This window comes from Leucoraja erinacea, chromosome 8 (assembly GCF_028641065.1).
Source record: "Leucoraja erinacea ecotype New England chromosome 8, Leri_hhj_1, whole genome shotgun sequence".
Taxonomy (NCBI): Eukaryota; Metazoa; Chordata; class Chondrichthyes; order Rajiformes; family Rajidae; genus Leucoraja; species Leucoraja erinaceus.
In genome coordinates this window covers 36,461,247-36,474,676 of record NC_073384.1, presented here as the reverse complement: position 1 = coordinate 36,474,676, position 13,430 = coordinate 36,461,247, and the positions used below count along the sequence as shown (strand labels likewise).

Genomic DNA, 13,430 nt, shown 5'->3' with positions numbered 1-13,430 from the left:
AAGAGACAGACATCTCAAGAGTTTCCACCCTCACTCCAAAGACGTACAGGTTTGTAGGTTAATTGGCTTTGGTAAAGATTGCAAATTGTCTGTGGTGTGTAGGATGTGCTGGGTGATCGCAGGTTGGCATGGACCCAGTGGGCCGAAGAGCCTGTTTCCGCGCTATATCTCTAAACTCTAAATTATTTAAATTGCTCACTTGTTTCAGCTTTACGGGCCCATTAATGCAACAGGGTGGCAGAGACCAGCAGAGGCAGCAGCTGGGAGTGGTGCTGGGACGAGGATGCCCAGAGCCCGCTGCAGCCCACACCCATGAATGGTTGCAAGTACGTTTGTTGGGGGTTGGGGAGCGTTTGTCACAGTCCACAGTGAGGACAAAGACACAGTGTTGGCCCCTTACGCAGCACAGTTTCATTGGAACTGAGATTAGTAAAGCTTAGCAAAAAAAAATGCTGAAGTAACTGAGCAAGCAGGCAGCATCTGTAGAGGCAATGGACAGATGATGTGCTGAATTACAATTGGCCCCTAGAGCAGCACAGTTACAACGCTCCCCAACCCCCAACAAACATAGTTGTAACCAATGCATGTGCTGAACATGATGCCAAGACCAACTCTTAACTGTAGAAACAAGTACCTGCAGATGCTGGATGCATATAATCTGCCTGCACATGACCCATATCCCTCCATTCCCCTCATATCCATGTGCCTATCCAAAAGCCTCTTAAACGCCACTATCATATCTGCTTCCCCCGCCACCCCTGGCAGCGCGTTCCAGGTATTCAGTACCGTGTGTGTAATAAAATTGCCCCGTGCATCTCTTTTAAACTGAATGAATTGTTAGGCCAGTGTATGGAACACCAGGATTAAATTGGGAAAATGGGCGGCACGGTGGCACAGCGGTAAAGTTGCTGCCTTACAGCGCTTGCAGCACCGGAGACCCAGGTTCGATCCTGACTGGGTGCTGTCTGTATGGAATTTGTACGTTCTCCCCGTGATTGCGTGGGTTTTCTCAGAGATCTTTGGTTTCTTCCCACACTCCAAAGACATACAGGTTTGTAGGTTGTTTAACTGCAGATGCTGGAAAACTGAAGAAGGGTTTCGGCCCGAAATGTTGCCTATTTCCTTCGCTCCATAGATGCTGCTGCACCCGCTGAGTTTCTCCAGCGCTTTTGTCTAACAGGTTCGTAGGTTAATTGGCGTGGTATGTGTAAATTGTCCCCAGTGTGTGTAGGGTAGTGTGTAGTGTTAATGTGCAGGGATCGCTGGTCGGTGCGGACTCGGTGGGCCGAAGGGCCTGTTTCCACTCTGTATCTCTAAAACTAAAACTAAAAATGGATGGGCGACGTTTTTGGTTGGGACCCTTCTTCACATTGATTACAGTAGGGGAGATAAAGCTGCAAAAGAGTAGAGGGGATAGACACAAAATGCTGGAGTAACTCAGTGTGACAGGCAGTATCTCTGGAGAGAAGGAATGGGTGACGTTTTGGGTCAAGACACCTCTTCAGAAGTGGGGCTTTGTCCAAAATGTCTTCTGTCTAGTTCCCTCTCCTGATGCTGCCTGACCCGCTGAGTTGTTCCAGCACTTGGTGTCTATCTTTGGTAAAAACCAGCATCTGCAGTTCCTTGTTTCTACCATGATTAAATCACGGATTTCAAATTAATTGTGAATGCACACACAACTCACACCGGTGAAGTGTTTGATTCCACAAATAGAAGCAGTTCTGCAGTGGTGGGAAATGGCGCTGTAGTCATTTGATTGGCAGTGACAGCCATTGAATGATATCACACCACCACGTTTCAGTTGCGATCAGCAGGGGTTGGCAAAGATGCATCATTTCAGAGCACAACAAGTGGCACCAGGAGCAGGCAGATTAAACCCCATCTGCTGATGGGCTCAACAGGCTGTGCTGTAGAGAGAGGTTGGACAGGCTAGGACTCTACTACCTGTACTTGGAGAGCAGGAGGCTGAGGGGTGATCGTACAGAGATGGACAAAATTACGAGGAGTGTAGATAAGGTGAATGCACCAAGTCTACGACATGTAATCAGTGTGGCACCCACTGTTCTGGTGTTGGATTGGGAAGAAGGTAAGCTGTCAGCCAGACGTGGGTGATCTCTGCCCATGTTACGAGGATGTTGCCATGTTTTAAGGATGTTGTCAGGGCTTGAAGACCTGAGCTATAGGGAAAGGTCGGCCAGGAGAGGACTTTATTCTTGGAGCACAGGAGGCTTAGACAATAGACAATAGACAATAGTGCAGGAGTAGGCCATTCGGCCCTTCGAGCCAGCACCCCCATTCAATGTGATCATGGCTGATCATCCCCAATCAGTATCCCGTTCCTGCCTTCTCCCCATATCCCCTGACTCCGCTATCTTTAAGAGCCCTATCCAGCTCTCTCTTGAAAGTATCCAGAGAACCGGTCTCCACCGCCCTCTGAGGCAGAGAATTCCACAGACTCACCACTCTCTGTGAGAAAAAGTGTTTCCTCGTCTCCGTTCTAAATGGCTTACCCCTTAGGGGTGATCGAGGCGTGTAAAACCATGAGGGGAGTAGATGAGATGAATGCAGTCTTTTACCCAGGGTTAGGGAATCAAGAACCGGTGGACATAGCTTTAATGTGAGAGTGGAAAGATTTAAAAGGAACCTGAGGGGCAATTTCTTCACACAGAGGGTGGCAGGTATATGGAACAAGCAGCCAGAGGAGGTAATTGAGGCAGGTACTATAACAATATTTCAAAGACATTTGGACATGTACATAGATAGGAAAGGTTTAGAGGGATATGGGCCAAATGCAGGCAGCCGGTTCTAGCGTAGATGGGGCATCTTGGTCAGCATGAGCATGACAGGCTGAAGGGCCTGTTTCCGTGCTGTATGATTTCATGACTTTATGGTTCTATGCTGTGGTTTGCCCAGTGTACAAAAGGGATGTGAGTGAGTTGAGGGGCACAGTTGGTGAGATCTCAATAATGCATGGTGGGCATCAGTAGTGTGGAATGCAGCTGCAGATTGCGTTGTGTCAGTGGTGTCAGGAAGTTGGAATCGCTGTTGTAAACTAGGTTCATACAAACAGATGAGCACATCAACCAAAGCTAGGCTAACACTCATATAGACATAGTCATAGAATCATAGAGAACGGAAACAGCCCCTTCAGCCCAACTTGCCCAAGCTGACCAAGATACCCCATCTACAATAGTCCCAACTGCCTGTATTTGGCTCATAGAAACATAGAAACATAGAAATTAGGTGTAGGAGTAGGCCATTCGGCCCTTCGAACATGCACCGCCATTCAATATGATCATGGCTGATCATCCGACTCAGTATCCAGTACCTGCCTTCTCTCAATACCGTCTGATCCCCTTAGCCACAATAGCCACATCATATAACTCCCTTAAAATATAGCCAATGAACTGGCCTCAACTACCCTCTGTGAAAGTGGCGAGAGTTTTAGAGATTCACCACTCTCTGTGTGAAAAAGGTTCCTCTCATCTCGGTTTTAGAGGATTTCCCCCTTATCCTTAAGCTGTGACCCCTTGTCCTGGACTTCCCAACATCGGGAACAATCTTCTTGCACCTAGCCTGTCCAACCCCTTAAGTATTTTGTAAGTTTCTATAAGATCCCCTCTCAATCTCCTAAATTCTAAAGAGTATAAACCAAGTCTATCCAGTCTTTCTTCATAGAGACAGTCCTGACATCCCAGGAATCAGTCTGGTGAACCTTCTCTGCACTCCCTCTATGGCAATAATGTCCTTCCTCAGATTTGGAGACCAAAACTGTACGCAATACTCCAGGTGTGGTCTCACCAAGACCCTGTACAACTGCAGTAGAACCTCCCTGCTCCTATACTATCCCTCTATAATCCTTTCCTGTCTATGTAACACTCCAAATGTCTTTTAAATCGTCGAATGCAATGTTACCTAAGTGTGTGAGGGTAATATTGGGACATAATAATATTAGATTAACAGAGATCCTTATTGACAGAGAGTACTACACTGGTATGCTCTAGTTACCCAGTATAACTGGTCATTTATTATATTATAGTTATTGTATATTTATTTCAAAACACATAGTGCTGGAGGAATTCAGCAAGCCAGACACCATCTGTGAAAGAAATGGACAGGCGACGTTTTAATTGTATATTTGTTGTGTCATTGCGATAATGTGCCTACAAAGCTGCAGCAAGTAAGAATTTCATTGTTCTGGTCCTGGTGCCTATGACAATTAAACTCTATTGACTTGACTCATTGTTAATTAATTGAACAGATATTTTGTGGTTCATGAAAGGATTGATATGGTGGTTGAGAAATATCGTGTGAAGATATCTTCACCAACGTTGACCATACATGTAAGATATTGAGATGTTTGTAACATAAATAGGTTACAAAGAAAATTACTGGCCAGGCTAGGACGTTATTCCCTGTAGCACAGGAGGCTGAGGCATGATATTGTAGAGATGTATAGAATCATGAGGGTAATAGATAGTATGAATGCACAATCTTTTTCCCAGTATCGGCGAACCGCAAAGAAGAGGACATATGTTTAAGGTGAGAGGAGCAGGGTTTTAATCGAAAAAGAACACACTAAGTGCTGAAGTGATTTAACGGTTCAGGCTGTATATCTGGAGAATATGCATAGGCCACGTTTTGGTCCGAAGACCCAAAATGTCACCTATCAATGTTCTCCCGAGATGCTGCTTGGCCTGTCAAGATACCCAGCACTTTGTGTCCTGCAAAGATGCAGCACCTCACACTTATCAGCATTAAACTCCCATCTGCCATCTTTCTGCCCACTCTTCCAACTGGCATAAATCTCTCTGTAGACTTTGAAAATCTACTTCATTATCCACAACCCCACCTATCTTAATATTATCTGCATACTTACTAATCCAATTTACCACACCATCATCCAGATCATTGATGTACATGACAAACAACAGTGGACCCAACACAGATCCCTGTGGCACCCCACTAGTCACTGGCCTCCAACCTGACAAACAACCATCCACCATTACTCTCTGGCATCTCCCATTCAGCCACTGTTGAATCCATCTTGCTACTCCACCATTAATACCCAACAATTGAACCTTCTTAACCAACCTTCCGTGAGGAACCTTGTCAAAGGCCTTACTGAAGTCCATATATACAACATCCACTGCTTTACCCTCATCAATTTCCCAAGTAACCTCTTCAAAAAATTCAAGAAGATTAGTCAAACATGACCTTCCAGGCACAAATCCATGTTGACTGTTCCTAATCAGACCCTGTTTATCCAGATGCTTATATATATTATCTCTAAGTATCCTTTCCATTAATTTGTTCACCACTGACGTCAAACTAACTGGTCTATAATTGCTAGGTTTACTCTTAGACCCCTTTTTAAACAATGGAACAACATGTGCAGTACGCCAATCCTCCGGGACTATTCCCGTTTCTAATGACATTTGAAATATTTCTGTCATAGTCCGTGCTATTTCTACACTAACTTCCCTCAATGTCCTAGGGAATATCCTGTCCGGACCTGGAGACTTATCCACTTTTATATTTCTCAAAAGTGTCAGTACTTCCTCTTCTTTGATAGTTGATAGTTTGATATTTAATAGGAACCTGAGGGGCAACTCTTTCACTCAGAACGTGTTGGATGTATGGATATATGGAACAAGCTGCCTGGTGGAAACAGGTACTATAACAGCATTTATAAGTTCATACGTTCATAACATATAGGAGCAGAATTAGGCCATTTGGCCCATCAAGTCTACTCTGCCATTCAATCATGGCTGATCTATCTTTCCTTCTCAGCCCCATTCTCCTACCTTTTTCCCATAACATCTGACACTCATACTAATGAAGAATCTGTCAATCTCCGCCATAAAAATATCATTGACTTGGCTTCAAAGCCGTGGCAATGAATTCCACAGATTCACCACCCCTGACTAAAAAAAGTCCACCTCATCTCCTTTCTAAAGGTACATTCTTTTATTCTAAGGCTATAGCCTCTGGTTCTAGACTCTCCCATGAGTGGAAACATCCTCTCTGCATCCACTCTATCCAGGCCTTTCACCATTAGGTACGTTTCAATGAGGTCCCCCTCACCTAAACGCCGGCAGGTACAAGCTCAGTGTCGTCAAACGCTCCTCACATGTTAACCCAATTGTTTGCAATTTCTTGCGGTCTTGGATGGAGCTGTTCCCAAACCAAAGTTGCTTTTCCTTTCCCCCGCCACAGTTGGAGATGTTGGTGGCGAAGCACAGGGAAACGTACCGGCGAATGCTGGAGCAGCTGCTCCTGGCTGAGAAGTGCCACCGGCGAACCGTGTACGAGCTGGAGAATGAGAAGCACAAGCACACCGACTACATGAACAAGAGTGACGATTTCACTAACCTCCTGGAGCAGGATCGAGAGAGGTAAGAGCATGGACAGACATGTCGCTTCACTGCGTTTGCTGACCGCAAATACAGTGGCGGCACAGTGGTGCAGCGGCAGAGCTGCTGCCTTACTGGTACAATAACAACATTTAAAGACATTTGTACAGGTGTGTGGATATAAAGGGCCTGTCCCATTTCGGCGATTGTTTTGGAGACTACCGGCGACTGTCACAGTCATATTAGGTTGCTGAAAAAGCGTCGACTGGGACCCCCCCCACGACAATGTCTATGACAAGCTACAACAACCTATCACCTAGTCGACGCCAAGCTACGGCAAGCTACCGACAACCGGCGACCCAATCATCGCGACTTAGGACGTCCACCTACGACCACACCTACGACAATCTACGACCACACAGGCGACAACCTACGACAACCGAAGTCATCTGACGTCCACCCGCAACAAGCTATGACAAGCGACGACCCTGTCAGCGACAACTGAAGGCAACTGAAGACAATTCTGTCGCTGGTTGACGTAGGTAGTCGCCAATGGAGTTCACCGGTCAACACCCCGCGACAACCAACGTCGCCTGGCGACAACCTCCATCATCCTGGCGACAACCCACGACAGCACCTACGACAGGAGAAGACAAGCTACATGAAGCCCACAGTCGCCGAAAAGTTTCAAATATTTCAAAATCCAGCGGCGACCAGAAAAACATTATGATTCTTTAGGCGACTTGAGGAGCCAACTCACGACCAGACAGGCATCACCCCGCAACCATGTGGCGGCAGCCTGGTCGCCTGTAGTTGCTGAAAATATCACCTAAATGGGACAAGGAGTTTAGTTCATAAGTACATAAATGATAGGAGAATTAGGCCATTCAGCACCAGTCTACTCCACCATTCATTCATGGCTGATAGAAACATAGAAACATAGAAATTAGGTGCAGGAGTAGGCCATTCGGCCCTTCGAGCCTGCACCGCCATTCAATATGATCATGGCTGATCATCTAACTCAGTATCCCGTACATGCCTTCTCTCATAAATTATCCCCTTAGCCCCACAACCCCTGACAACCCCTCTGTGGCTTAATCACCACTCTCTGCGTGAAAAAAGTCTATCAAAGGATTTCTTCTTAAGCCCCCTTGTCCTGGAAACATCGGGAACAATCTCATGTCCAACCCCTTAAGAATTCTATTCCTCTCAACCACATTCTCCTGCCTTCTCCCCACAACCCGTACTTAATCAAGAATCTATCAAACTCTGCCTTAAAAATATCCATTGATTTGGCCTCCATAGCCTTCTGGATAGGAAAGGTCCAGAGGATGTTGGTCAAACGCAGGCAAAGGGAGCTCAAATAGGGTGGCACGGTGGTGCAATGGTAGAGTTGCTGCCTTACAGCGCGAGAGACCCGGGTTCGATCCTGAGTACGGGTGCAGTCTGTACAGAGTTTGCACATTCGCCCTGTGACTGCGTGGGTTTTCTCCGGGTGCTCCGGTTTCCTCCCACATTCCAAAGACATGTGAGTTTGTAGGTTTATTTACTTCTGTAAATTGTTCCTAGTGAGTAGGAAAGAACATGTATAGGTGATCGCTGATCGGTGGGCCAAAGGGCCTGTTTCCACACTGCATCTCTAAAACTGAAACTAAATATAAAACACAATTCATTCGACTGATCTCAGTAATTAATAGTTGAAACTAAATAACATAACAAACTATTAATGATGTGAATGGATAGATTGCCAGAGAAACATCATAGGTTTATCACGGAACAAATTATTTAGTATGTGTGTAGGAAGGAGCTGCAGATGCTGGTTTAAACCAAAGATAGACACAAAATGCTGAACGTCACCCGAAACGTCACCCATTCTTTCTCTCCAGAGATGCTGCCTGTCCCGCTGAGTTACTCCAGCATTTTGTATCTATTAAAGGATTTAATACTATACCCTATGATGGTTCAACTGAAATAGTTTAGTTTAGAAAGACGTCATGGAAACAAGTCCTTCTGCCAGGCTGAGCATCCATCACCTGTTCACACTAGTTCAATGTAATCCCACTTTCTCATCCACTCCCTACACATTCAGGGCAATTTTACAGAGGGCCAATTAACCTACAAACCCGCAGTTCTTTGGAATGTGGGAGGAAACCGGAGCACCCAGGTTTGTAGGTTAATTGGCCTCTGTAAATTACCGAGAGTGACGGGAGTGGATCTGAAAGTGCGATAATATAGAACAAGTGTGAATGGGTGATCAAAGAGTTAACTCGATAGGCCGAAGGGCCTGTTTCCACACTGTATCTTTAAGTACTAAATGCATATTCTGTTAGTTCTATAGGCTGTATTGCATAAAACATAAATTCCTTCTGATGTGTGCAATTCCTTTGTGGTTTCTTTATGAACTTACTCATAAAGCTTCAACGTTACACTTTATGGGCCAATAAAAATGCTCTCACTCATTTATCCTGGTCACATTTTCTATGCAATAGCCAATAAAAAATAGCTAATAAAAAAAATAAACAAAAGATCAGAGGATGTTCACTATGGAAATATATATGACATGCATTTCATACCATTAAAAGCCCTATTTGTGCACAGTGTCCTTTCTGGTGGTTTTAGTGTGATTGCGTTAGGTTCTATTAGATGCTGTGGTTTAGTTTAGTTTAGAGATACAGTGTGGAAACAATCCTTTTGGCCCACCAAGTCCACGCCGACCAGGGATCCCTACACATTAACACTATCCTACACACTAGGGACAATTTGCAATTTTTACTGAAGCTAATTAACCTACGAACCTGTATGTCTTTGGAGTGTGGGAGGAAACCGGAGCACCCAGAGAATACCCATGCAGTCACGGGGAGAATTCCTTACAGACGGCACCCATTGTCAGGGTCGAACCCGTGTTTCTGCCACTGTGTGGCAGCAGCAGATCTATTGCTGCGTCACCGTGCCGCCCCTGAAGTTTGAATCCAAAACGATGTCTACTTGTGTTGAAAGTCCAGGACCACAGGCAGATGCTCTTTCCCCTCAGGAATGTACAAGCAATGCATGATTGCAAATTCCTTCTTGCTGTTGTCATTGTAGCTGCTCTCCTGATGGGGTAATGTTAGGACCCAATCCCTGTGACAGGAAATACTCCCCTGTAAGCAATAAAAGAAAGCTTCCCCTGCCCTTTCACGTCACACCTTTCTCAGTCATTAATCATCTCAAGCCTTTTTTTAAAACAAAGGGTTTATTCTGTAGTGTTTCCTGATGTACCAGGTATCATTTTTTTCTCTATCTATTTTTTAAATTCATACTGAGAGAAACTTGGCACGTTGTGGCAAAATAAAAGTCATGGGCCAAAATTTGTTTATAAAATAATGGCGCTCTTTGTGATTTATGCAGTAGTTTAGCAGCTACAAGTGACGAGTGGATAGGATATTAAATGTGAACACATCAAATTTTGAAAAGTACGGCACAAGAACAGGCCCTTTGTTCCACAATGTCGGTGCCGAACATTGATGCCAGATCCATGTTATCTATCTACCTGCACATAACCCATATCCCTCCATTCCCTGCATATCCATGTGCCTATCCAAAAGCCTCTTAAATGCCAATGTTGTATCTGCCTCAACCACAAACCCTGGCAGCACATTCTAGGCACTCACTATCATCCGTGTAATAATATTGCGCCGTGCATCTCTTTTAGACTTTACCCCTCTCACCTTAAAGCTATGCCATAGAATGTCTAAGAGTTATACAGATTTCGCATCCTTTGGGATAATTTTGAAAATCTTAGATAGTTACATTGAACAGCATATCCGCTCCTCTTAGATATAGGTGTTTCCGTAAATAAAGGCACCAACCTGTGACATGGATGGCCAAATTTGGAAGTTATTAAATCATAATGAAATACCACAGCATTAAACATGGGCCTAACTACGATCCCTTTGAGTTAATTTGTGATCAAAATCAACCAAAATTTGATCAAAATTTGATACTTTAAAAATTTGAAAGAAAGATTTTTTTTACTGATTTCTAAGCTCCCTTACAAAATGTCAGCACGTCAAAGTCAAAGTCAAAAGTCAAAGTCAAAGCTAATTTTATTCGTCACATACACCCGAAGGTGCAGTGAAATTAATTTGCCAGCAGCGATACAATTAAAAAGAACACACAATACACAATAAGATTTAACACAAACATCCACCACTTTGTAGGTTAACTTGTCTCTGTAAAATTGCCCCTAATGTGTAGGGAGTGGGTGAGGACAGTGGGATAACAGAACTTGTGTGAATGGGTAGACAAAAATGCTGGAGAAACTCAGCATGGTGAAGCAGCATCTATGGAGCGAAGGAAATAGGCGATGTTTCGGGTCGAGACCCTTCTTCAGACTGATGTGAGGGTGGGGTCGGATTTGGAATGGGAGGGGGAATTGAAGTGTTGAGCCACCGGGAGATCAGGTTGGTTATTGCGAACTGAGTGGAGGTGTTGTGCGAAGCGATCGCCAAGCCTGTGCTTGGTCTCACCGAGGTTGATCATACGCTGAATAATCCAACCACATTTTTGTTTGGAAGTGGAAAGAAATAATAGAAATTGCATTCATTGCAACGTGTAAAAAGAGTTGAGATACTGTATTATAATTTTGCTGCATGTCATTGTGGTATATATCATGTCTTGATTGGTGAATATGTTTAGTTTGTGACTTTAATTTGAAGCAGAAATAATATGTGAATGCTTCATTGAGCATAATTCCGACTGGTAACTACGCACTTCATCCAAGCACATTATCGCACGCGTCATGCAAGCCGTCTTAAATGATCACCTAAACTGCCATATGGCAGCCTACAAAACTGCCAAGGTTGACCGGCTGACAACAGAGAAAAAAAGTTAAGTGAGAGCCCTGCAAGGTGTATAATATTTTTGACACTGTAATAGGCCTTTCTTACATATGCTGTCACAACGCACTGTAGTCTCTAAACAACCCTTCAGTAATTTTCCTTGCCCTCCATTTCAGAATAATAGTGTTTTAAGCCGATAACTCGACACTAGCACTGGCAATAAATAAATAAATAAAAAGCGCGGCTTTCCAGCCCCTTATCTCATTGGCCACGCTCGGCTGCAAATCGGTATGAATCTGGTGGACCATCTTCCTCTAGTTGTGGGGGTGGGGGATTTGGAGGGGCTTCACAAGTGGAACAGCCTAGGGTCTCTCTTCATCTAAATCCGGCACTACCCGTAGATCATGCCAGGGTCATTATAATCGCGTTGTTTGAAAAAAAAATTTTAATCGCGACAAGTGCAAAAAAAACAATTATAGCATTGACGGCGTTCGACAATGGGTGGGACTATAGAATGAGACATCGATAAAATAGGTGAGCTAGATTTTTATTTCATGATTTTAAGTTCTATTCACTATTACGTATTTCAATGGAAAGCTTAAACACAAAATATTCACAATAAAAAAGAAACAATTATTATAAAAACGGTTACTCTGCTTTTAATTCACACATTTCACACGTGACCAAATGGACACTGCTAAACACGTGTGCCGCAAAAACCTGGGGCATCAGAAAACAATCCAATTGGGTGATAAAACATAAAAATCATAAGCATAATCAGAATTTGTCATATAGTTATTTACAGTAATTGCAAAATGACTGTACTCTTTCTGGTATAAATTAGCCGAAGGATTTGTAAGATCGTGCTTGAAAACACCGGGACATATCTGATATTTTTCATTGTAAAAACAAATGTATTTATTTTTGCTGCATCTCATTATTTTAGCTGTACACCGTGATCTACACTACTTAAAATACAGGATATGAAACAGTGGGAATATTACATAAAAAACAAGAAAATAACTTCTAAGTTTGGAGACTTTCAGTTTCACTACTGAGTGCTGTATTTACAGAAACACCCATATTCACATCTGCATCTCTTTGAAATTAGAAACGAGGAACTGCAGATGCTGGTTTACAACAAAAAAATACAAAGTGCTTGAGTCACAGGCAGAATCTCTGGAGAAAATGAATAGGTGAGGTTTGGGGTTGAGACCCTTCTTCAGTCTGATTGCACTTGGGAGGGAGAAGAAAACTGGAAGAGGGGTAGGATAAAGCTTGGCAAGTGATAGGTGGATACAGGTGAGGGGAGGGAGGTTGATAGGACGATTGTTGGACAAAGGCCATGGATGTGGAGAGGATGTTTCCACAAGTGGGAGAGTCTAAGACCAGAGGGCACAGCCTCAGAATAAAAAGACGTATCTTTAGAATGTAGATGAGGAATTTCTTTAGTCAGAAGGTGGCGAATCTATGGAATTCATTGCCACAGACGGCTATGGAGACAAAGTCATTGGGTATTTTTAAGGTGGAGATTGACAGGTTCAGGGAGTCGGGGAGTATGGGAAGAATGCAGGAGAATGGGATTGAGGTCCATGGGGACGAGGTTCTCTCCACATCCACTCTATCCTGGCCTTTCAATTTCAATTAATTGAATGTTTTGAGACAGGAGAAGATGGTGATGAGGTTTGATATAAAGTCAGAGTATTCCTCTAATTTACTCAAGACTCATAAAAGATAATCTGATTACAACCAGCAGGGGATTCCAGACATTGTATATAAACATATTGTGATTTGACAAAGGTAACTCGATGCTCTCTGATCCAAGAAATTGGTGCATTTTAGCACTCATTAAAATAATTAGATCCTTAGAGACCATGTTCTCAGAGAAAGAGGTTCAGATTGCAAACTGTACAATCCAAATTCAATTGTTTTTTTTTCTCAAAAACTAATCACGCTGTTCTGGTTGTGTGCTGCTGTGCCAAACATTACATCAGGTTGTGCGTTGTGTGTGCATATATGTATTTATAAGTTCCCACATGATCATGGGACATTTCTGCCTGTTGCAGCTTTAATTAAAGAGGTCTGAAGGATGTGGGGAGAATGGGCTGCGGAACAGTGTGTGATGGAGAAAGGTCACAAACGCTGAACAAAATGGAACCGAAGGGCCCATTACAGCACCAGGAAAATTATAATTCAAAAAAAACTTTTATTTGCTTGAGAGCAGAAACAGCATGCATCATCGGGTTATGGTTTT

General features: G+C 43.6%; 1 protein-coding gene across 2 annotated transcripts in view; it reads left to right on the top strand.

Annotated features, from left to right (window-relative positions):
- Positions 1–13,430, top strand: part of LOC129699557 (filamin-A-interacting protein 1-like) — a 137,958-nt gene that overhangs the window by 66,942 nt on the left and 57,586 nt on the right. For both annotated transcript variants that reach the window (XM_055639463.1, XM_055639464.1), the window contains exon 4: positions 6,220–6,398. In XM_055639463.1, coding sequence (XP_055495438.1) covers positions 6,220–6,398 — 179 coding nt within the window. The remainder of the gene's footprint in view (positions 1–6,219; positions 6,399–13,430) is intronic.